Source organism: Physeter macrocephalus, chromosome 1 (genome assembly GCF_002837175.3).
Source record: "Physeter macrocephalus isolate SW-GA chromosome 1, ASM283717v5, whole genome shotgun sequence".
Lineage (NCBI taxonomy): Eukaryota > Metazoa > Chordata > Mammalia > Artiodactyla > Physeteridae > Physeter > Physeter macrocephalus.
The window spans coordinates 26,122,481-26,148,440 of NC_041214.2; the positions used below are offsets into that span (position 1 = coordinate 26,122,481).

Genomic DNA, 25,960 nt, shown 5'->3' on the forward strand with positions numbered 1-25,960 from the left:
GCTTGTGGGATCTTCCCGGACCGGGGCACGAACCCACGTCCCCTGCATCGGCAGGCGGACTCGCAACCACTGCGCCACCAGGGGAGCCCTGGAAGTCTCTTTGAAAGCTGTTGCTTATTCAGGTCTCTGATCTCATATCAAAAAGACACCTCAGGGACTTCCCTGACAGTCCAGTGGTTAAGACTCCATACTTCCAGTGCAAGGGGCGCGGGTTCAATCCCTGGTTGGGGAAACTAAGATCCTGCATGCCACGTGGCCAAAAAATAATAATAACAGTAAGATAAAATACTTTAAAAAATGCTGTTAAAAAAAAAAAAACCTCACCCCCAGTTACTCTATTCCTTTACCATGCCAGTGTTTTCATAACATTGTCATTGTATGAAATAATATTTTTTATTAACTCATTTGTTTCTCACCCCCCATTAGAATGTAAGCTCCAGGGACTTTAAGGGCTCTCTCTGAGGACTTAAGATGAACCTGCCCCCCTCCTCCCTCCCCCACCTCCTGCCAAGTTTTTGGCTGCAGCCTCTGAAGGATACCATTGGCCTCAGGTGTGACACACTGGAGGAAGAGAAGCAGCAGGTTTGGTTAGACGTGTTGCATTTGAGATGGTGTGGGCAATCTTGGGAGTTATGAGGCAGGCCGCTATCTACATGTGAGGGGATGGAACTTCAGTGAGAGGCTGGCCCTAGAGATGAGGATTGGGAGGGTCTATGAGTGTGGGTCAAAATGCTCTCATTAGAGAGCAGCTAGTTGAAAAGAGAAGGGGACCATGGATGCAGCCCCCAGCAAATACCAGCATGTATCTGGCAGTCAAAGGAAGAAAAATCTGCAGAGCAAACCAGGAAGATGTGCTTAGAAAGGCAGGAGGAGAAACAGTACAGCGATACCATGGAAACTTAGGAAAGTGACAGTTCTAGGAAGGAGGAAGTGATTGTCTGGAGCCAATATTGCAGAAAGGTCAAGTCAGATGGAAAAGGATCCTGTAAATCTGGGAATTAGAAATACATTGGTGGGAATTCCTTGGAGATTCAGTGGACTTGGCGCTTTCACTGCTGAGGGCAAGAGTTCAATCCCTGGTCGGGGAACTAAGATCCTGCAAGCCACTCGGCCAAAAAAAAAAAGAAAGCAATACTAAATAAATAAATAACTACATTGATGAATGTAGTGAATGTAATTTTCATGAATGATTGGGAATCTAAATTGCATTTGAACTGTATGTAGTTTAGATAGTAGGAGGTGATATTTAGTTGGGTGGGGAGGTATCGTGGGTCAAAGATGGGGAGATTTAAGCAAGTTTAGAGAAGACAGTTGCAGGAATGTTTGCGAAATGAAGTGATAGAAGAGACAGGAAGGCATGGATAAAGAGAGTACAGGTGGAGGTGCCAGCCTTAGACTTGGAGAGGGAAAGCTTCTCCTCTGACCCAAGAGAGAGATGTACCATCGCTGTAGGTGTAGCTGGAGGAGTAGGGAGTTGAGAAAAGTCATTCCCTGTGTCCTTACTTCCCTTGAGAAACAGGAGGCAAGTGGTGGCATAGGGCTTGAGAAATCTAGTGAAAAGTTAGATGTGCCATTGGTGGGGAATGGAGAGGAAACTAATTAGGGACGGAGAGAGACTTTTGTCATTTTAAGTGACTTTGAGAGAGCAGACGAACTTGTATCTCATAGGTATGGTACCAATTCACAAGGCTATGGGACTTTCCTCCAACTCCTCTCAATGGTTCTGACATTGAAAGTGAACCCAGAAGAAAGTTAGATTAATCCCAGATTAGGTATTGAAAAGGTACATAGTTAACTTGTAAGTCAAGGGGTAGAGAGTGACATCACCAAAATAGTGGAGTGGAAAGCTATAGGGGTTGGTCCCTCCACCAAAGCAACTGTTGATTTGGAGAGATTGGAATAAGCTCTTTCAGAACTCTGGACCTGATCCGACCTTACAACAGCTAGGGGACTGCTGGATAAAGGTAGAGGCTTCTATCCTTGGGTAAGAGAGGACATGTGCAAACCAGCCACCAGCCTCCATTCTTCAGTCCTACTGCACATGTGGGGAAAGTGGCCCGGGTTCCAGGAATGAGGGCTGAGAACTTTGTCCTACCAAAATGTGGGCCTATGTACTTTGGTAGATTTTGCAATGCCCTGCAGAATTGGCACAGATGCTTACCCAGGTTCTGGCCGTCTCAGCTGCAGTTGCTTTCTTTGGCAGCGTCTATTGGAAGATTTAAAGGGCCAGTATCTTTTGGGGGTTTGCGAGGCCACACATTTTAGAAAATGTTTGTCAGATCACTAGCCGATCACAGAGAAAACATAACAGACGTTTCAGAAACTTCAGCGACCACACACCAACAAGGAATACATACTTTGCCAGAGTAGTTTGGAAAAGTCACAAACTGACAGCTCCAGCCCTCAGCCAGGAAGAACTGGCAATCCCTGAGCAGTGGGAAAATCAGATTTCTAGAGTTATTACACTTATTTTCAAAGGAATAAAACTTTAAAAAATCTCACCTGAGTTAAGTAATTAGTCAACTTAAGGAATGTTTGAAATTATCTGTTAAAAACTGAAATTATACATTAAGGTATAATATTACACATTATAAAAACTGTATAAAACCATACGGTTCAGGATTCATGCCTTTCCTTAAAACCTTTTCAACTCCCTTAATTACTCTGTCTTTCCTGTAAACAGCACCTCCCAGTATTCAGCCTCACAAGTTATTAAAGCAAGATGCATTTTTATATCTTCATCTAACAAAAAGAAAAATCAATGTGTGTGAGATTATGGCAGATTTGTTTCACTCATGCATTACTCTCATATTCTATAATATATTCATGTTTGCTTTCATCTAAAATTAATGTCTCCAAATACTTATTAAGGAAAACTGTTGTTCCAAACACTGCCCATGCACCATCTGGAAGGGGCAGCCTAGCTGAGAAGGCATTTAACTGTGTGGCATTAAAAGTGTTAAAACAATCAATATGCAGTATTGATTACAAGAGCAAATATTGCAGGTTTCATCACATTTGAGGAGCTGGAAAATTGTCTTAGTCTTTGACTTAGTAATCTCACACTTAGGAGTGAAGGAGATTTGGGGGAAATAAAAGCAGTGCCTCAAAATGTAACCTTTGGAAATAGGGTCATTGCAGATGTAATTATTTAAATTAGGATGAGATCATAATGCAGGATGAGGTGGACTCCTCATCAGATATGACTGGTTTCCTTATATGAAGACTGCCATGTGAAGACAGACACAGGGAGAACACCATGTGAAGAAAGAAAGATTGCTGCAAGCTACCAGATCCTCCCAGGCAAGGGAGGATCCCCTTACAGGTTTCAGAGGGAGGACGGCCCTGCTAACACCATGATTTTGAACTTCTAGCCTCCAGAACCGTGAGACAATACATTGCTATTGTTTTAGTCACCCAATTTGTGACCTTTGTTATGGCAATCCAAGGAAACTAATACGGTGGTCACTTGGTTTTAAACCAGGGAGCCATGACCAGGCAATAGGGAAAGAACAGTCTTTTCAACAAATGATGCTGAGAAAACTGGACATCCACTTGCAAAAGGAAGAAGATGGACTCTTACCATATACCACATACAAAAATAAACTAAAAAAAATGGATCAAACACTAACTTTAAAAGAGAAAACTATAAAACTCTTAGAAGAAAACAGAGGAAATCTTTATTACTGTGGATTTAGCAATGACTTTTTTGTTTAAAATTTATTAATTTATTTTATTTTTGGCTGCGTCGGGTCTTCATTGCTGCCCCGTGGGCTTTCTCTAGTTGTGGCGAGCGGGGGCTACTCTTCGTTGCAATGCATGGGCTTCTCATTGCGGAGCACGGCTCTAGGAGCACAGGCTTCAGTAGTTGTGGCTCGCGGGCTCAAAGAGCGCAGGCTTAGTAGTCGTGGCTCGCGGGCTTAAGGAGCACAGGCTCAGTAGTTGTGGCTCATGGGCCCAGCTGCTCGGCGGCATGTGGCATCCTCCCAGACCAGGGCTCGAACCTGCGTCTCCCACATTGGCAGGCAGATTCCCAACCACTGCGCCACCAGGGAAGCACCAGCAACGACTTCTTAAATGACATCAAAAGTACAGCTAACAGGGACTTCCCTGGCAGTCCAGTGGTTGGGATTTTGCGCTTCCAAAGAAGGGGGCGCGGGTTCAATCCCTGGTCGGAGAACTAAGATTCCACATGCCGCACGGCCAAAATAAGATTAAAAAAAAAAAAAAAGAATAAGTGCAGCTAACAAATGAAAAAAATAGATAAGTTGAATTTTATCAAAATTTAAAACTTTTGTGCATCAAAGAATACTATCAAGATATTTTCATCTATTTATGATGAGTAATTTTTCTTTAATTTTCTTAACTATTGGAACTGTCCAAAGTAGAAACTGAGAATAGCCCTAAATTTAATACAGAATAATAAGAAATAAAGTCGTGCTGAAATTATTTTGACATAATGTATAATTTGCATTTTAAAAATGTCTGAAAAATTTATAGCCATTGATATCTTAAATCTACAGTTAGATATCTGAAAACTGACTGAAGCATGTAGTATGGAAGGTATTTGTCTTGGTATGTTTGGTTTGTAATTTAAGATGGAGGACTTAAACAATAGGAGAGGGACTTCCCTGGTGGCACAGTGGTTAAGAATCCACCTACCAGTGCAGGGGACACAGGTTGGAGCCCCAGTTCGGGAAAATCCCACATGCCGCGGAGCAACTAAGCCCATGCGCCACAACTGCTGAGCCTGTGCTCTGGAGCCCGCAAGCCACAACTACTGTGCCTAGAGCCCATGCTCCACAACAAGAGAAGCCACCGCAGTGAGAAGCCTGCGCACCGCAACGAAGAGTAGACCCCGCTTGTTGTAACTAGAGAAAGACCGCGTGCAGCAACGAAGACCCAATGCAGCCAAAAATAATTAAATATAAATAAATAAATAAATAAATAAATAAATGTAAAAATAACAGTAGGAGAATCACTTCTCTGATTTGTAGTAACGATAATCGTGATCGTTTGGATCACTAAAGGAAAAAGATGTACCATGTTCATGATGTATGTGAATGCTGTGATCCCATTAACAAAGGTGAAAAACAGAAAGAAAAAAAAAAAGGACAATTTAAAGTAAGTGAAAACTCATAAAATGGGAGAAAATATTTGCAAATCATATATTTGATAAAGAATTAATATCCAGAGAATATAAATAACTCTGACAGCTCAGCAACAACACCAAAGCCTAAACCTAATTCATAAATGGACAAAGGGTTTAAATAATATTCAAATGGTCAACTAGCACATGAAAAGATGCTCAGTATCATTAGTCATTGGGGAACTGCAAATCAAAACCACAATGAGATACCACTTCACATCTCCCAGGATGGCTATAATTTTTAAAATGTAAACTAACAAGTGTTGGTGAGGATATGGAAAAATTGGAACTCTTACATACTGGTTGCTGGAATGTCAAATGGTGCAGCTGCTGTGGAAAATGGTTTGGCAGTTCCTCAGAAACTAAACATAGGGGACTTCCCTGGTGGCACAGTGGTTGAGAGTCCACCTGCCAATGCAGGGGACACGGGTTTGAACCCTGGTCCGGGAAGATCCTACACGCCGTGGAGCAACTAAGCCCGTGTGCCACAACTGCTGAGCCCACATGCTGCAACTACTGAAGCCCGGGAGCCTAGAGCCCGTGCTCTGCAACAAGAGAAGGCACCGCAATGAGAAGCCCCGCACCACAGCAAAGAGTAGCCCCTGCTCTCCACAACTAGAGAAAGCCCACGTGCAGCAATGAAGACCCAACACAGCCCAAAATAAATAAAAAAATAAGAAACTAAACAGAATTATCATATGACCCAGCAATTCTAATCCTAGGTATATACCCAAAGAAATTGAAAACAGGGACTCAGATATTTGTACAGTAGTGTTTACAGCAGCATTATTTACAGTAGGAAGAAGGTGGACACAGCCCAAGTGTTTGGAAATAGTGCTGATGGTTACAAAACATTAATGCCACTGTGCTGTGCACTTAAAAATGGTTGAAATGGTAAATTTTATGTTATGTATGTTTTACCACAGTTTAAAAAAGAGAGAGTCGAGGGATAGAGAGTGTGTGAAGGCAAGTTATTAAAGTGATAGACCATGTAAGTAAGCCTAGGAGGAAAGTAAGCCTAGGAGGGGTTGGTAAGAAGGAAAGGGAATGTTTGAGGGATTAAAGGATGCAGTAGGTCTGAAGGGAAGGTATTTAGGGAGTAGGATTGAGAGAACTGAAATAATAGCAAGAAGTATCGACTGATTTATTAGAATGTTAGGATTTCTTTTTCTTTTTTTTTTTTGGTTAATTTGCCTTATTTATTTATTTATTTTTTAACAAATTGGGATTGCAATATATGTAAAGTTTTTATCCTGATTTTTTTCCCTTTAATATTATACTGTGGGCATTTCCCTGTCATTAACCTGTTTTTTGGTGTGTTTCAGGTGTATAGCAAAGTGATAGAATTTCGTGGTAGAATGTTTTCAGGTGACAGAGTTGAGGATGTGACCATGGGTGAGGACTGCTTAGAAAGAGTGGGAAATGACAGTCTTGGGAATTGAACGTGGTCACAGTCACACAGGAGGAGGCCTGGAGGGAGCACAGAAGGCCAACCTGGGCTGGAGGTTGAAGCTGAGTGGATGTCAGTGGTTGATTTGTAGGAGCCTCAAAGGAAAAAGGGTTTATTTCTACTCTCTTTCTTAGTGCTGTGCTTTTATTGTAGTATTGACCCAGAGTTTGTTGAATTTCTTTTTCTTGGACAAATTTTGGGAAGCCTGGGTAGGTTGCCAGTCAGGGGCTGAACCAGTCCTAAAGTTGAGAGGTATAAAACAGGCTCAGGGGTTTCCCTGGTGGTGCAGTGGTTAAGAATCAGCCTGCCAATGCAGGGGACACAGCTTTGAGCCCTGGTCCGGGAAGATCCCACACGCCACGGAGCAACTAAGCCCGTGCGCCACAACTACCGAGCCTGCGCTCTAGACCCCGTGAGCCACAACTACTGAAGCCTGTGCACCTGGAGCCTGTGCTCTGCAAAAAGAGAAGCCATCACAATGAGAAGCCCGTGCACCGCAACAAAGAATAGCCCCTGCTCGCTGCAACTAGAGAAAGCCCACGTGCAGCAGCAGACCCAACACAGCCCTAAATAAATAAATAAATAAATAAACTTATAAAGAAAAAAAGCAGGCTCAGGCTACATTTTAGCTGTTCTGTAGGTACAGAAGTTTTTATCTGATTATGTATATTAAGATCAATACAATGAAAAGAGAAAGTATTGGCTTCTTTATCTTACTTTTAAAATTGTATAAGCAAGTCTTTGAAGACTTTTCATCAGTTTTGTTTTTGGAAGTGTACACATTGTAATGCTTCAAAAAGAATGTTTTTTGGATAGAATCTGATCTAAAATTTTATACTGTACATCACATAATTGTTACAAAGTGTGTTCAGTTTATCAAATCAAAGAGAAGAAGGCATTCAGAAATCCCCAATTAATTAAATCATATGTTGAAATTACAGTTTGGCTTCTAATTTTGTTTTCTCTTGTGACAGATCTTTTATATAACATAGTCTCTGATTTATATTGAGTCTCAAAATACTGTTTCCATTTTTCTTAGGAAAACGGGAAAGCATTTCCACAACTTCATTAGTTGGCAAGACCTAAGAGCTATTGAACTTGTAAAATCTTGGAATAGTTCTCTTTTAATGAAGGTAATCTTTTTCTTATGTTCTGTGATTTGGATGTTACTGTTTTTTCCTGTAAATGTCCTTTAGCGGTAGGCAGAATTGTATCATCTACTGATGATATCTTAGGACATTAAGAAGAGAATACACACATGCACACTCCCCACCCCAGTGAAATTTAATAGTAGTCACCCAAGAGCGTGCTGGTGGACTGAAGTCCTTAACAGCTGCATGTCAGGAACTGCTGAGGAGGTTTGGGGTGGACCAGAGGTTCACAAGCTAGTGAGAATTCATTTCCATTCCTGGAGAAATCGAAAAAATACAGACTATGTCCAGAAAAGATACAGACTAGGTCCAGATTTTATCATCTTTTGCTATAAAAATGGTTAATGGATGTTGAAATAGATAACTAGCTGACTGCCACAAGCTTTCACCATGATGCCTGGCAAATGATGATGCTGATGACGACAGTGACAGCAGTAGGAGCATCTCACTCTGAAGTGTGAGACTACCGAGTTACAGAGCAAGACAATTTTCCAGCTCCTCAAATACGGTGAAACCTGCAATATTTGGTCTTACAATCAGTATTGCATATTGATTGTTTTAATGCTTCTAATGCCGCACAGTTAAATGCCTTCTCAGTTAGGCTGCCCCTACCAGGTGGTGCATGGGAGGTGTCTGGAGCCTCAGCTTTCCTTGATAAGTGTTCGGAGGAATTAATTTTATATGAAAACAAACTTGAATACATTATAGAATATGACAGCAATGCATGAGTGAAACAAATCTGCCATAGGCTCACCCACAATGATTTTTTTTTTGGTTAGTTTAATATATAAAAATGCACCTTGCTTTAATAACTTGTGAGGCTGAATACTGAGAGGTGCTGTTTATGGGAAAGATAGAGTAAGAGAGTTGCAAGTGGTTATAAGGAAATATTGTGAACTTTGAATGATATAATTTAAAATTATACTATTTATAATGTGCAGTGTTATACTTTAATATATAATTTTAGTTTTTAACAGGTCAAGTCATTAGATGTTCCTTAAGTTAGTCAGTGAGGTGTTTAATAAAACTTTTATTCCTTTTAAAATAAATTGTGAAAACATTTATTTCTGTAGTATAAGCCCCAGATCTCAAATCATGATGAAAAACTGACATCAAGCACAAAACTGAGCATTTAAAGCACTTGTCTGCTTGATATTGAACAGGTATATGATACAAGTTTTGGCCTCTCTTAGCAGAGAAATGCATGCAAACAGACTCATGGAGTTTAGCATACAAAATTGCAGAGCTGGTCCTGCCAGTGAAGGAACCCTACCCTATAATCATCCTTTTCCAGATGCTTATGATCTGTTGACTCAGGTTCTTGGAAATGTTTAGGGAGGATGTGCCAGAGCGGGCACCAAGGTCGTGCGTTTAGCCAAGGCTACCCACAGGCAAAGTGGTGAAGTAATTGGGGCGTGGTGGCAATTTCCTGGCACCACAGTTTCCTCCAGTCACGCCAGGCACCCATGCTTCCTCTCACTGTTCCGATTCTTGCCTGTTGGTTGCTAAGGCTTCTCTTTGCTTTTAGCATAAAAGTCCCAACTCCTTACCAGAGTTTGACCCTGTCTCCAGCTCTGACCCCTTCCCAGACCCCTCTCTCCCTAAAGTTGCTAAGGATTAGGCTCCAGCTTTGCCAGCCCTCAAGCCCTTTCTTACCTGAAGGCCCTCGTATCTGCAAGGGGCTCTCTCTGCCACCATGGCTGGATCCTTCTCATCCTTCAGGGCCCAGCCTCACCACCACCTCCTCTGTGGGAGCCCTTCTCTGCCATCCTATTCATAGTAGCGCTCCTCACCCCCCCAATCCGATCTCTATTACTGTCCTTTATTTCTTTCACAGCACTCATCAAATTTCAGAGACTCTGAGATGTACAATTCTTAATTGAAGTTTTAATTGAGGTCATTATACATTCACATGCCGTTGTAAGAAATAATAGAGATCCCTTACAGGCTTTGCAGTTTCTCCCAGTGGTGACATTTTACAAAACTATAGCATAGTGTTACAACCAGGATATTGACATTAATATAATCCATAGATCTTATTCAGATTTCCCCAGTTTTACTTGTACTCACTTCCATCTGTAGGTATGTGTATGTGTTTTAGTTTCTGTGGAGTTTTTTCCATATGTTCACGTATCTGTCAGCGCAAGGATGATGAACAGACGCGGAACTGTTCCGTCACTACAAGGATCCCTCCCTCATGTTGCTTTTCAGAACCACATCCACCGCTCTCCTGTGTACCTCCCCACCCTCTCCCATCCCTAGCTCCTTGCAACCACTAATCTGTCCTCCATTACACATTTTTCTCATTTCAAAAATGTTATTTATGTGGAATCCTGCAGCATAAAACATTTTTTTGATTTGCTCTTTTCACTTAGTATGATTCTCTGGAGAATGCGGGTTGTCACATGTATCAATAGCTTGTTTCCTGTTTATTGCTGAGTTGTATTCAGTGGTACAGATGTACCACCCGTTGAGGGACATCTGTGCTAATTCCAGTTTGGGGCTATGACAAATAAAGCTGTTATGAACATTTGTTTATGGAATTGTATGTGAACATAAGTTTTCATTTCTCTGAGATAAATACCCCAAGAGGATGATTGCTAGGTTATAGGGTAACTGCATGTTTTATTTTGTAAGAAACTGCCATACTTTTTCCCCAGTGGCTGTACCATTTGCATTCCCACCTGCAATGTATGAGTTATAAGACATACATATTTTTCCAATTTTGAAAAGGCTGATTTTTAAGTAGGATACATTTTTTAATCATCAGGGGTTTTTTGGTCATTTTAACCATAAATTATATCTTACAATTATGTCATAATTTAACTGGCAGTATTTTTTTCTTTTTTGCTAGTACGTTAAATAGTGGTTCATCTTACAACCAGTGTCTTCTTAGATTATCTCATTTATTGATTTGATTACGTATTTGTCTGTCTCTTCCCACTAGAACGTAAATTTCAAGAAGGCAGGGATTCTGCCTCTTGTTGACTTTGTTTTCTCAGGACCTAGCGCAGTTCTTGGTACATGGAAGGTACTCAATAAATATTTGTTAAAAATATGAACAAAAGTGTTCCTTGCTCATATGTTGACTAAAAGTGCAAGTATTAGAACTCTTAATACTTTTTGTGTGCCCCCGCCAAAGTATCTGCATTTTATCAGAAGATCCCTGAAGGATCCTAAATCTAAGTTTTTATACAGAAAAGTATAGTTGCTTATGGAAGAAGAACTCATTTCAGTTCGAAATGTTTCTTAACGTATAACACATCAGAAGAAGGATTCTGGGTGTTCACCTTAAATACTTTAAAAAAGTCTTATATTTAATAAATAATGTAAAATATAAGGAAGTGCAGAAGGTTTGAGTACTGAACAGGGTGAAAAGGAGGGTACAGACTTTCAGTTATATGATGAATAAGGTCTGGGGATCTAATGCATAATATGGTGACTAGTTCATAATACTGTATCGTATAACTAAAATTTGCTAAGGGAGTAGAACGTAAATGTTCTCACCAAAAAGAAAAAAAGGTGAAAAAAATTAAAATGAGCCTCATTGTTCAAAAAAAAGGACAAAACTGAAATGTAGAGAGAACTGAGTCTACACATTTCTTTTTTTTTTTTTTTTTTTTTTTTTTTTGCGGTACGCGGGCCTCCCTCTGCTGTGGCCTCTCCCTTTGCGGAGCACAGGCTCCGGACGCGCAGGCTCAGCGGCCATGGCTCACGGGCCCAGCCGCTCCGCGGCATGTGGGATCCTGCCAGACCGGGGCGCGAACCCGGCTCCCCTGCATCGGCAGGCGGACGCGCAACCACTGCGCCACCAGGGAAGCCCTACACATTTCTTGATTGATGCATTATGCTAAAAATGAAAGAAAAATAAATTTATTTCTATTTTAAATAAATTAACCAAAATATTTCCATTTATTTTGGGGAGGGGTGGGAATAATAGGAAAAAATGCAAAAAGTAGGTAAATTCTCTATAAGTGAATGTTTTGTAAAACATCAGTTTCAGAAGTTGAATTGTCCATCTGCATCCTTCTAGTTAGGTAGCAGGAAAAGGGTTTATTTTGTTGTTGTTTTTTGGGTTTTTTTTAGTATATCTTACAAACCTTAAAACTCAATGCTAGTTTTCTGTATAAGGCGCGCTTTTTTCAGTTAAAAGCTTTGCATACGAAGAAGTCAATTGAAAACTGTATGTTTCATCTTCAATCATTAGATAAATATAAATAGTATTAAATAAAATCTCTTATCCCAAATTTTAAGCACTTAATGTGTAGGGGAGCTTCCCTTCTGGGTTAATACTAACTTGATTAAAAATATATTTCTAATAGAAAAATAGCCTTCTCCCTTGACTCTCTACCTTTACTTCCATAGTTAAAAATAGGTAAAGAGGTAGAAAATAGTTATTTTTAAAAGACTTTTATAAGTACCTGAGCCTCTAGTGTTTGCTAAACAAGTTCATAGTAGATGTGTCACATTTCATATTTTAGAATGCAAATTGTCCTCTTAGGGTGCTTTGCTTGATCTCCTTAAGTGCTGAGAACACTTTATAAGTAGTTAAATAAATTGTTTGCTATTGGGTTTGTTTGCATGTGTATGAAATGTAATATAGAAACATCAAACACCATTAAATGCATTTTCCTAAAATATCTTTTTTTTAAAAAATAGCTCATACACAGTTCCTGCCGAGTGCTGCACTTTTTCACTAGAAGTAAACGATTTTTAGCGGCCAGTTTGTTCACTTTCACAACCCAACATGTTTCTTTGAGATTGGCCTGGATATTGCAGAACCTGACTGAGGTAAGGAAAGAGTGTGTGTGTGTGTGTGTGTGTGTGTGTGTGTGTGTGTGTGTGTTTGGATTATAGGGATGAAAAAAAATGCAAGGAATAAAGATAATAATTTGATTATTTGAGGGAAAATTAAGTGTCCACCACATTGGGATGGAAGACGTGTGTCTAGATTATAGGGATGAAAAAAAATGCAAGGAATAAAGATAATAATTTGATTATTTGAGGGAAAATTAAGTGTCCACCACATTGGGATGGAAGACAAGAAATCCTTACTCAGTTTGTTTTTTTTAGACCTTTTTATTGTGAGTCATGGCGCATATAGAAAAGTGAGCAAAACAAAAATGTACCACTCGGTGATATTTTGTGGAGCAAATATCTGTGTAACAGTACGCAAATCAAGAACTAGAACACTGTGGCACTATGTATTACATTTTCTTTCCACTTTTACAATTTACATGTTTATTCCTCAGCACTACACTTTAGCTTTCTTTGCCTGAATATTTTTGAATTTTGTAAATGGAATCATACAGTGCTTATTCTTTTGTGTCTGACTCCTTTTGCTTAACATTATATTTGTGAAATATGCCCAAATTGTATGTAAATTAATTTCCTTATATTTTCATTGCTATTTAGTGTTCAGTGTATGATTTTACATAGTTTATCCATTTATCCATTTTGTTCATGTGCATTTGAGTTATTACCAAATGTACATTTTGGGCCATTATGAATAATGCGATGTAAATGCATTTCTGCTGTATCTCTACATGGGAATGGAATTTTTAGGGCATGAATGTGTATATATATTTTCACCTTTAGTGGATAATATCAAACATTTTTCCACAGTTTTTGACAATTTACACACTCCTCATCAGCGAAGGAGGGAATTTATAATTTCATTTACCATCATAATTGATATTATCGGTCTTTTTAATTTTAGTCATTTTGGTGGGTAGGTAGTGATATTTCATTGTGGTTTTAGACTGGATAAAAAAGCAAAATCAAACTACATGCTGTCTTATGGGAGACATACTTTAGATTCAAAAATACAAATCAGTTAAAAGTAAATGGATGGGGCTTTCCTGGTGGTGCAGTGGTTGAGAGTCTGCCTGCCGATGCAGGGGACACGGGTTCGTGCCCCGGTCCGGGAAGATCCCACATGCCGTGGAGCGGCTGGGCCCGTGAGCCATGGCGCGTCCGGAGCCTGCGCGTCTGGAGCCTGTGCTCCGCAACGGGAGAGGCCACAACAGTGAGAGGCCCGGGTACTGCAAAAAAAAAAAAAAAAAAAAAAAGTAAATGGATGGAATCTATGAAACAGAAACAGACTCACAGACATAGAGAAGACAGGCTTGTGGTTGCCAAGGGAGAGGGGGAGTGGGGAGGGAAGGATTGAGTGGTTGGGATTAGCACATGCAAACTAGTATATATAGGATGGATAAACAACAAGGTCCTACTGTATGGTGCAGGGAACTATATTCAATATCCTGTGATAAACCATAATGGAAAAGAATATGAAAGAGAATATATATATATATATATATATACATATGAATATGAAAGGGAATATATATATGTATATAGAATCACTTGGCTGTACAGCAGAAATTAACACAACATTGTAAATCAACTATACTTCAATAAAATATTTTTTTAAAAAGCAAATGAATGGAAAAGATTTCCATGCAAACAGCAACCACAAGCTAAGTGACTATCTAATATCAGACGAAACAAACTTTAAAAACAAACAAAAAAATGTTACTAGAGAAAAAGAAGGGCATTTTATAATAAGAAGAAGTCAGTCCATCAGAAATATATAACAATTGGGACTTCCCTGGTGTTCCAGTGGTTAAGACTCCACACTTCCACTGCAGGGGGCACAGGTTCCATCCCTGGTCGGGGAAGATCCTGCATGCTGAGCTGCGCAACCAAAAAATATATATATAAAACAGTAATGCACATAGTAACAGTGCTCCAAAATACAGGAAGCAAAAACTGACAGAACTGAAGGTGTAAATAAACAATTCATCAGTGGTAGTTAGAACAACTAGAGAGAAGATCAACAAGGAAATAGAAAACTTGAACAACAGCATAAACCAACTAGACCTAATAGACATTTATGGAAAACTAATAACAGCAGAATATACATCCTTCTTAAGTGCACATGGAACCTGCTCCAGGATAGAACATACGCTACACCATAATACAAGTCTCAATAAATTTAAAAGGACTGAAATTATACAGAGTATTCCTATGACTACAAAGGAATGAAATTAGAAATAAGTAGCACAAAGAAATTTGGGAAGTTCAAAAATATGTGGAAATTAAACAAAGCACTTTTAAATAATCAATGGGTAAAAGAAGAAGTATCAAGAGAAATTAGAAAATACTTTGAGATGAATGAAAATGAAAACACAGTATACTAAGATATGATGTAGCAAGAGTAGTCTTTACAGGGAAATTTAGAACAAGACTATATTACATAGAGAGACTACATGAAAACAAATCTAATATTCTCCCTTAAGACACTGGAAAAAGGTGAGCAAACTAAACCCAAAGCAGGCAGAAGGAAAGTAATATAAAGGCTAGAGTGAAAATTGATGAAACAGAGACTAGAAAAACAGTTGAAAAAATCAACAAAACCAAAAGTTGGTTTGAAAAGATTAGCTAGACTGACAACGAGAAAAAAAGAGAGAGAGAGAAAGATCCAAATAACTGAAATTATGAATGAAAGAGGGAACATTAATTCCAACTTCACAGAAGTACAAAGCTCTATTAAGCAATACTATGAACAAGTGTATGCCAAATTAGATAACTTAGATAAAATGGAAAACTTCCCAGAAATGCACAGACTACCCAAACTGACTCAAGAAGACATAAACAAGCGGAATAAATCTTGTCCTTTAAAAAAATTAGTACATGTTAATTTTAGAGGAGTTTTAGGTTTACAGAAACACTGAGCAGAAAGTACAGAGTTCCCATATTCCCCCCAACACGGTTTTCCTGTTATTAACATCTTGCATTAATATGCTACATTTGTTGCAATTGATGAATCAGCAGTAACACATTATTATAAAATATTATTAATGATGTATCTATGATTACGGTATCATACAAAATAGTTTCACTGACTAAAAATCCCCTGCACTTCATTTATTCATCTCTTACCCCTGAACCCCTGGCAACCACCGATTTTTTTTTTTAAACTGTCTGTATAGTTTTGCCTTTTCCAGAATGTTGTATAGTTGGAATCATACAGACTGTAGCCTTTTCAGACTGGCTTCTTTCACTTAACAATACGCATTAAAGGTTTCTCCATGTCTTTTTGTGGTTTGATAGCTTATTTCTTTTTACCACGAATTAGTATTTCATTGTGTAGATGTATCACAGTGTGTTTATCCAGTCAGCCATTGAAGGATATCTTATTGCTTCCAGTTTTTGGCAATTATGAATAAAGATGCTATAAACATTTGTGTGGAGGTTTTTGTATGAACATAAATTTTCACCTCGTTTGGGTAAATACCTAGGTATGCGATTGCTGGATCGTATGGTAAGACTATGTTTAGCTTTGTAAGAAACTGCCAAATTGTCTTCCAAAGTGGTTGTACCATTTTGCATTTCTACTAACAATGAATGGGAGTTGCTTCACATCCTTGCTAACATTTGATGTCAGTTTTGGATTTGAGCCATTCTGATAGGTGTGACGTAGTATCTCATTGGTTTAATTTGCAATTCCCTAATACAGGGGTCCCTAACCACTGGTCCTGGTCGGTGGTCTGTTAGGAACGGGGCTGCACAGCAGGAGGTGAGTGGTGGGCAAGCGAGCAAAGCTTCACCTGCCGCTCCCCATCGCTCGCGTTACCTCCTGAACCATTCCCTCTGCCCCGCCCCTGTCCGTGGAAAAATTGTCTTCTATGAAACCAGTCCCTGCTGCCAGAAAGGTTGGCGACTGCTGACCTAATTTATACTTAGCACTTGGAAGGCTTTTTGAAGGAAGAGGCACCTGAGATGGACTCTATAGGCTAAGTAGGAATTCACCCTGGAGGCAGGAAGAGCTCTCAGGTTAAGAAAAAACATGTATAGTGGGACCAGAAGGTAGAAATATTTCATCATGGCTGAGAGCAGATGATGACACAGCTTGTATAATATATTAAGGAGATTGTTCTTTAATCTTAATACTGTTTAGTTCTGTAGCATATTTATATTTGCATTTAAAAACACTTTGACAAGAGTAGAAGTGTTCTAAAGGGGGTTAATAGCAGATAAAACAATATCAATTAAGAAGTTATTCATGACACTTAAGGTGAAAAAATGTTAGTGGCCTGAATAGCTTCCAAACAAATGGAACAAGTGAATAAGGCGGGGAGAGCATTAAGAAAGAGAAGTAAAATGTACTCCAAATTAAAGGTTAACCAAGAAGATAGAGGAGGCACTAGTTCCACAGAAGTAGATCTGGAATCCTAGAAGATGCTTTATTTTTAGGTACATTGAGCTTGAGTGGTGAAGAGTGTCATTATATGCTTGAATAAATATTTCTGGCATTTAGGAATGAAAATTAGGCTGAGGATAGTAATTTGAGTCATTAAAATATGCAAGAGATAGTTCAAGCCATGTAAATAGATGGAACCTCTCAATTAGAAATCCTGGTAGCATTGATTTTTTAGAGTAGCTAAAGAAGAAGAGCTAATAAAGGAGAATAAAACAAAGTAGCCAGAGAGACAGAACTAGGAGTGAAAAGACATTATACAATGCAAAAAATACAGAGCATGTTGCAGAGGGTAAATAAGACTGCAGAGGGTCTTCGAATTTAGGGATAAATCAATCATTAGCATTTTGGCAAAAGTATTTTCAGGGTGATGGTGGACACCCATACTTGTATCCATACTTGCAATCCATACTTGTAAACACTGAGTATGGATTGATGTAATTATATTAGCTGTAATTGGAAATAGAGCAGTAGCTGAGAATATGTAGAGCTGAGAAGGGCTGTGTGTTTTATTTTCTTACATATTTTGCTTAATAATTTTATGGTGGGAGTTATTTGTGCATGTTTAAAAGCTAATGTGAAAGAGCTGATAGAAAAGCTTAGGATGGAGTTATAGGAGAGAGAAGATAAGGAGTAAGATCCAGGTAGTGAAGGCAGATATGAGGATTCAGGAGATAGATGCATTGTGATTTTATCTTCCATTGTGATTAAAAAGTGGGTAATGATGGGTGAAACCCAGGATTGTTTGAGAGGGGAGGTTCATGAGGCTCTTCCTGTTTGCTGGTTCTGTCTTCTCAGTATGGCTCCATCTTGATACAATGTGATTGTATATACAAAAAGCCTAACATGCTTAGAAAAAAAAAGAAAGAAAACTATCAGTCTGATCCTCCTGAATCCATACACAGCTGTTTTCTGAAAAATAAATACCTACTCCTGTGAAAGCTTAGAATCACACAATTTCAACAGTCCTTTTAGTTTATCTTGTATAAAGTTACTCAGCCCTTCCCATGCTTCTGATCTTAGATGATGGAAGAATGTGTCCCAGAAGGAGTGTAAGGACTTGCTTTCCTTGTAGAGTTAGGGAAAGTGACTGTCTTATGCTGATTCTTGGGTCTGAGCTGTCTGTTGCTCATTGGTCCATTCCTGAAAGCAATGTTGGCCTATGTTTAGCTTTGTAAGAAACTGCCAAATTGTCTTCCAAAGTGGTTGTACCATTTTGCATTTCTACTAACAATGAATGGGAGTTGCTTCACATCCTTGCTAACATTTGATGTCAGTTTTGGATTTGAGCCATTCTGATAGGTGTGACGTAGTATCTCATTGGTTTAATTTGCAATTCCCTAATACAGGGGTCCCTAACCACTGGTCCTGGTCGGTGGTCTGTTAGGAACGGGGCTGCACAGCAGGAGGTGAGTGGTGGGCAAGCGAGCAAAGCTTCACCTGCCGCTCCCCATCGCTCGCGTTACCGCCTGAACCTCCCGCCACCGCCGTCCGTGGAAAAATTGTCTTCCATGAAACCGGTGTCTGGTGCCAAAAATGTTGGGGACCCGCTGCTCTAATAGCATATGATGTAGAAATGTGACTCTACTCTCATTTCTTTTCCTTTGCATTGACAAGGACCTCCAGGATATATTGACTAGAAGGGATGACTACAAACATCCTTTTCTCATTCCTGATCTTGGAACAAAAGCTTTCAACATTTCACATTTAGTATAAATTTCTTTAGCTATCCTTTATCAAATTAAGGAAATTCTCTACTTTTCCTACTTTGCAAAGACATTTTGTTATGACTGGATGTTGACTTTATCAAACACGTTTTCTGCGCTTATTATCTAGGTGTGACAACCTGCTTGGGGTTTGTAGGGCCTCTTAAATTCATTGTTTGATATCAGTTGTTGATTTGGAAATTTCTCAGCCATTATCTTCAAATATAAATTTCTGCTGCATTCTGCTTATCTTCTTTCCTTCTGAAAATCTGATTACATGTATGTTAGACCTTTTGACTAAATCCTTTCTGTCTCTCACTCTATCTTACTTATTTTCTATTCTTTGGTCTCTATGGACTTTATTCAGGATATTTTCTTCTAACCTGTCTTCCAAATCTCTTATCTCTTTGTTTCTAATGTGTATTATGAAAACCTGTCCATTAAGTTCTTAATTTTTTTAGTTCTAGAATTTCACTTGTTTTCTCCACATAATTAGCATGGTATTTTAAAAGTCCATGGCTGTTAATTCCAGTATCTGTAGCTCCTATGGACTGTCTCTTTCTCCTCCCCCCACCCCCTTCAATGTTCTCTTGTTTCCTTGTATGGCTGGTTACTTAATTGGTTTTTAAAAAAATTTTAAGCCACTTTATTGAGGTATGATTATTGGCATATAAATAGCTATGCATATTTAATGCATACAACTTGATGAGTTTGGTGAACCTGGCTACTTGTTTGTATGTTTGTGTGTGTATATATATATACATATATATGTGTGTGTGTGTGTATATGTGTGTGTATATATATATGAACTAGACATTGTATTTGTGAGCTTGTGTGTAGAAATTATGAGAGCCTTAACATATGTTGCTCTGGATAGGATCTATGTGCGCTTCTTCCATTCTTCTATGCACCAGCATTATCTCAATCCAATTTAATGATTGAGATGGTTCAAAGCTGAGTTGGAGTTCCTATAAGAGCCCATCCTTCTAGTTTACCCTTTCTTCGAGGGTAGAGCCATTTGGATTCTTAACCCAATGTGCGGAGGATTGCCCTTGGTCTTCCTACCTTAGGAAGCCCTGATACCTACTCTGTGTCCATCTAGCCTCACAAGGGCCTTACTACCTATCAATCAGAGGGCCTGGTTCTCAAATTTTTTTTTTAATAAATTTATTTATTTTATTTATTTATTTTTGGTTGCATTGGGTGTTTGTTGCTGCGCGCGGGCTTTCTCTGGTTGCAGCGAGCGGGGACTACTCTTCGTTGTAGTGCGCGGGCTTCTCATTGCGGTGGCTTCTCTTGTTGCGGAGCATGGGCTCTAGGCGCACCGGCTTCAGTAGTTGTGGCACCTAGGCTGAGTAGTTGTGGTGCACGGGCTTAGTTGCTCCGCGGCATGTGGGATCTTCCCGGACCAGGGCTTGAGCCTGTGTCCCCTGAATTGGCAGGCAGATTCTTAACCACTGTGCCACCAGGGAAGCCCTCAAGTATTTTTTGAATGAGCAAATGAACTTACTACCTGGCACGCATTATTGCTACTTGCTGAAATACAGATTAACCTTTGTCTAATCTGAAACAAATTTTAGAATCACAATTTCTAAATTTAAGAAGAGTTTGAAATCTAATAATATTACTTTAAGTACTCCATGTTTAAGTGGTATAGTACTTGACTCTTCAAAATACTTGTTATAAGTAATCTACAGATGACTTCTTTTTTTGGAACTCATGTCATCTGTCTTCATTTTATTGATCCTTTCTACTCTTAAAATATGATTCATTCTTAAATGTCTCCATTTGCTGTTTTTTTTAATCTCATTTATTAGCAAGCTTTATTTTTTTAACATCTTTATTGGAATATAATTGCTTTACAGTGTTGTGTTAGTTTCTACTGTATTACAAAGTGAATCAGCTATATGCATACGTATATCCCCATATCCCCTCCCTCTTGCATCTCCCTCCCTCCCACCCTCCCTATCCCACCCCTCTAGATGGTCGCAAAGCACCGAGCTGATCTCCTGTGCTATGCGGCTGCTTCCCACTAGCTAGCTATTTTACATTTGGTAGTGTATATATGTCAGTGCTACTCTTTTACTTCGTCCCAGCTTACCCTTCCCCCCTCCCCGTGTCCTCAAGTCTATTCTCTGCGTCTGTGTCTTTATTCCTGTCTTGCCCCTAGGTTCATCAGAACCATTTTTTTTTAGATTGCACATATATGTGTTAGCATACGGTAGTTGTTTTTCTCTTTTTGACTTACTTCACTCTGTATGACAGACTCTAGGTTCATCCACTTCACTACAAATAGCTCAATTTCATTTCTTTTTATGGCTGAGTAATAGTCCATTGTATATATGTGCACATCTTCTTTATCCATTCATCTGTCGATGGACACTTAGGTTGCTTCCATGTCCCGGCTATTGTAAATAGAGCTGCAGTGAACATTGTGGTACATGACTCTTTTTGAATTATGGTTTTCTCGGGGTATATGCCCAGTAGTGGGGGTCATATGGTAGTTCTATTTTTAGTTTTTTAAGGAACCTCCATACTGTTCTCCATAGTGGCTGTATCAGTTTACATTCCCACCAACAGTGCAAGAAGGTTCCGTTTTCTCCACACCCTCTCCAGCATTTATTGTTTCTAGATTTTTTGATGATGGCCATTCTGACAGGTGTGAGGTGATACCTCATTGTAGTTTTGATTTGCATTTCTCTGATTTCTGCCCATTTTTGGATTGGGTTGTTTGTTTTTTTGATATTGAGCTGCTTGTATATTTTGGAAATTAATCCTTTGTCAGTTGCTTTGTTTGCAAATATTTTCTCCAATTTTTTTTTTTTAACATGTGCTCTATGAAAGGAACCCTCCTAGGCGCTGGGGTTATAAATGCAATCTAGTTCCTGCTCTTAAGGAGCTTAGGGAAGTAATGATGCTGTGAGATAATGGCTATATGGAAGTTGTCCGTGTGGTACTGGGTTAGGCACACCCAAGAAATGCTAGTCTTGAAGGACAAATAGGAGTTGAAGAGGTGATCAAGTAGGATTTGCGGAATTATTTTCCAGTAAGTTAATGATATCTTCACAAGCATGCCAATTTCTCTATCAGCTAGTTTATAGAGGTTTTGATTCTTTTGTTTCCTTTGGCAGATTTTTTCTGTGACATTCCAGGTAAGTAATATTTTAGGCTTTAAAGGCCGTGAGGATTCTGTCACAAACAGTCTGCCATCGTAGCATCAAAGTAGCCATAAATAATACATAAATAAATGAGCATGGCTGTGTTCCAGTAAAACTTTATTTAAGGACATGGAAATTTGAGTTTCATATACTTCTCATGTGTCACAAGGTATTCTTTCTGTTCTTTTAACCACTATAAAATTACAAAAACGTTCTTAACTTGAGGTACAGACAACAGGTTGGGTTTGACCTGTGAGCCATACTGTGCCATCCCATTTTAGACTTTCTATATTTAGACATATTTGTATATCTAAACTCAAAAAGAGATACACTTTGTTTTTTTCAATCACAAAAGTAAACATTCTTGGTGTAAAACTAAAGCCTTTCATACCCTATAGTAATTGCTTAGAACCATTGGGGGTAAATTCTAGAAATTATTTCTCTATGTATATATTAATTTTTATAAAAAATGGGATTGTATTGTATTTAGTGGTTGGCAGTCAGTCATGCACTTAATAATTTAGACTTTTGAATTGATTTTGTGCTGTTGTGTTTTCAAGGTGCGAAAGGCAATTGAAGAAGAAAATTGCTGCTTTGGGACTATTGATACCTGGTTGTTACATAAGCTCACAAAAGGTAAAGATGATTTGATAGATCTGTATCTCAAGTATTTGAGAATTTGACTGACAGAAATGATTTATCTAAAAAAAGTGGAAGTTTGAAACTTTTTCCCCCATATTGCAGACATACTGTTTCTTTGGTACCGTAGTAACTTCATATTATACTAAAGCTAGATTAATTTCAGATTTGTTCTAAGAGGAGGGTGATTTTAAAATTGTGATGAAACCTCAAAGACTGAGGAACAGTCGTAATTTCGAGAGTGGTAAGACTTGAGTTCAATTCCTAATCTGCCACTTTGCAACTATACCTATAGTATAGCTATAGGTAATCACGTTGCTTCTCTGAGCCCCTTTCCACCTCTTTAAACTGGGAATCATGATATGGAAACGTGCCTGAAAGTGCTTTTGTAAAGTATAAAATTTCAAAAAGGTTTAGTGGGAAATTGCTTTGGAGACTTTGCACTGGAAATACACATTTTGGAATGAATTTGAGGGCAGACGACGGTCGAGACTATAAACTAGGGATAGGTGTTGATTTATACTACCTGATCATAAATAAATCGTTTCCAATATAAATTTAGGTTCTGAATTTGCCACAGATTTTTCAAATGCCAGTACAACTGGACTTTTTGACCCATATGAGGTAAAGTTTTTTTCCCTTCTTTTTTTTTTTTGAATTTATTTATTTTATTTATTTTACTTTTGGCTGCATTGGGTCTTCATTGCTGCGCACGGGCTTTCTCCAGTTGTGTTGAGCGGGGGCTACTCTTTGTTGCAGTGTGTGGGCTTCTCATTGCGGTGGCTTCTCTTGTTGTGAAGCGTGGGCTCTAGGCGCGTGGGCTCTAGGCGCGTGGGCGCTAGGCACGCGGGCTTCAGGAGTTGTGCACGTGGGCTCAGTAGCTGTGGCTCGCAGGCTCTAGAGCGCAGGCTCAGTAGTTGTGGTGCATGGGCTTAGATGCTCCTGGCATGTGGGGTCTTCCCGGACCAGGGCTCGAACCTGTGTCCCCTGCATTGGCAGGTATATTCTTAACCACTGAGCCACCAGGAGAGCCCCTTCCCTTCTTTTTGAATCACCAATTTTTCTGTAATTTAGCTTGGATTCTGATGACATGTTTCTGTGCTCAGATGTGTTGGAGTAAGCTCATCACCTCCCTGCTTTCAATCCCGCTTTCTCTCCTGCCTCCCGTGAAGGATACGAGGTAATAATGAAAATCAGACATAGAAACCAGAAAAATTGTCCCTGAATTCACCTGGCCTGTGTGGGGAAAAGCATCTTATTACACGTTTGAGGTGCTTGTATGTTCATTATGTAACTTTTTGGCCTACACTAAAAACAATTTGATGAATTTTAGAATTAATATTTCTAGAGCTATAACTTACTTTTTAATCAATTTTATTTGAAGCCACAATTTTGGATCAGTAGATGAAGAGATATTTGGCGTGCCTATACCAGTAGTGGCCTTGGTAAGTAGAAAACTTGAGGGCTTCTCCTTGTATAGTATAAACTAAATGAATGTATATGAATAGTTAGGATTAGATTTAAGAAACAAAAAAGGTCCTTGCAGAATAAAGTTAAAGTATCTTTTTTCTTTTTAACTTAAAGGGCTCTCAATATAATCAGAAGTGTTCTCCACTTTCTAGAAAGGGGACCCGTGGGCCAGTGTTCTATCATGGAAATACTTTATAACCTTTTCTGACTTCTCTATATATAGTTTTTCAGAAAACTGTGTTAAATTTTTTAAAAATGTTGTATTTTGAGTAATGTGTGGCTTGCATTTAATACTCTGAGACAAAAAACCATGATGGGGCCAATGCTTAGTTTATATATGATATAGTATAATGATAAACCGTGATAGGGCAATTAAAGTAAAGAAGAAATATATTTACATTTTATAAAATCCTTCGTCAGCATCTACTTAGCTGGTAAAGAATTTGTGGATGAGTGACAAATTAGCTGTTTCTGGTTTTTGAGGTTTCTTTCTTGATTATAGAATCTCAGATCTTGCCTTTAATTTCCTGTAACAGCTTAAACAGGAGGTATAGAGCATCTGTCCCTAGACGGACAGTCACTATGGTAGGTGGAGAAATCAAGTGAGGGGAGGGGAATTAAATTTTCAAGTTACAAATTCCTGGAGAGGATCAGTCTTGTTCAACTCAGGGTAGGCTCAGGTTTAGATTAAGGTATGGCTAGAAGACAGAGATTAGTGAGAAAGCATTCTTCAGATGAGTTTTAGTCCTTAAAATATTGCTGTATATATATCTACATGTAGTTTCATTAACAAAATGTTATAGGGAAGTCCCTGGTGGTCTAGTGGTTAGGATTTCGCACTTTCACTGTCATGGCCTGGGTTCAGTTCCTGGTTGGGGAGCTGAGATCCTGCAAGCCGTGAAATGTGGAAAAAAAAAAAAAAGTTATAATTTTTTTTAACAAAAAATATACGTTTGGGAAATGTATAGTTTTAACCTACATCTACTTATGCACCTATCACTCTTATTAAAAGAGAAATTTGTGTGGCCAGTTATTTTGACTAATGAATGAAAATGCTTGCAAGTTGCAAATGAACAATCTTAGTTGTTTTTCTGGACAAATTTTATTCTGACTTTTATTTCTAAGATTATCCTTATGATACTTAAAAGTGATGAAGTAGGTAGACTGCTGAAAATTTCCAAGACACATTAGTTATCCCCATAATGTTAGTCCTAGAGAGACTCCTACCATATAGTTGTTGCTCTCTGTTTCTTTTTTTTAAGGAAAAGGAAATAAAATGGTGAACCATGAGAATACAATAAGTAAGACAGTGGGATACAGTGAAATGGAGCACTGCTAAGGGCCCAAGGTCTTTTTGTTTGTTTGTTTGTTTGTTTTTGCGTTACGCGGGCCTCTCACTGTTGTGGGCTCTCCTGTTGCGGAGCACAGGCTCCCATGTGGGATCCTCCCGGACCGGGGCACGAACCCGCGTCCCCTGCATCAGCAGGCGGACTCTCAGCCACTGCGCCACCAGGGAAACCCCCAAGGTCTTATATTTGAATGTTTTTGGCAGGTTGCTGACCAGCAATCAGCCATGTTTGGAGAATGCTGCTTCCAGACAGGAGATGTGAAGTTAACCATGGGAACTGGGACATTTTTGGATATTAATACTGGAAATCACCCTCAACAGAGTGTTGGAGGTAGGTAGTTAGAATTTATCCTATTTATTAATAAAATATCCCTTCTTTTTACTCGTTTAACTTTTGTGACACTATTTTCTTATTTTATATTAAGGATATTGTCTAATATTTTTCATTATTCTTCTTAGAGACAGTTAATCCCCATTTCCCTCTTTTTTTTTTTTTTTTTTTTTTTTTTTTTTTTTAGGGGTACGGGGGCCTCTCACTGCTGGGGCCTCCCCCGCTGGGGGGCACAGGCTCCGGACGCGCAGGCTCAGCGGCCATGGCTCACGGGCCCAGCCGCTCCGCGGCACGTG

The 25,960-nt window shown here is 39.0% G+C and overlaps 1 protein-coding gene across 1 annotated transcript in view; it reads left to right on the forward strand.

Annotated features, from left to right (window-relative positions):
• The window catches only part of GK5 (glycerol kinase 5), an 81,593-nt gene that overhangs the window by 31,085 nt on the left and 24,548 nt on the right, over positions 1–25,960 (forward strand). Inside the window, exons 4-10 of the mRNA XM_024131903.2 lie at positions 7,639–7,732; positions 12,410–12,541; positions 22,437–22,512; positions 23,078–23,139; positions 23,622–23,695; positions 23,900–23,960; positions 25,538–25,664. Of these exons, the coding sequence (XP_023987671.1) occupies positions 7,639–7,732; positions 12,410–12,541; positions 22,437–22,512; positions 23,078–23,139; positions 23,622–23,695; positions 23,900–23,960; positions 25,538–25,664 (626 nt within the window). The remainder of the gene's footprint in view (positions 1–7,638; positions 7,733–12,409; positions 12,542–22,436; positions 22,513–23,077; positions 23,140–23,621; positions 23,696–23,899; positions 23,961–25,537; positions 25,665–25,960) is intronic.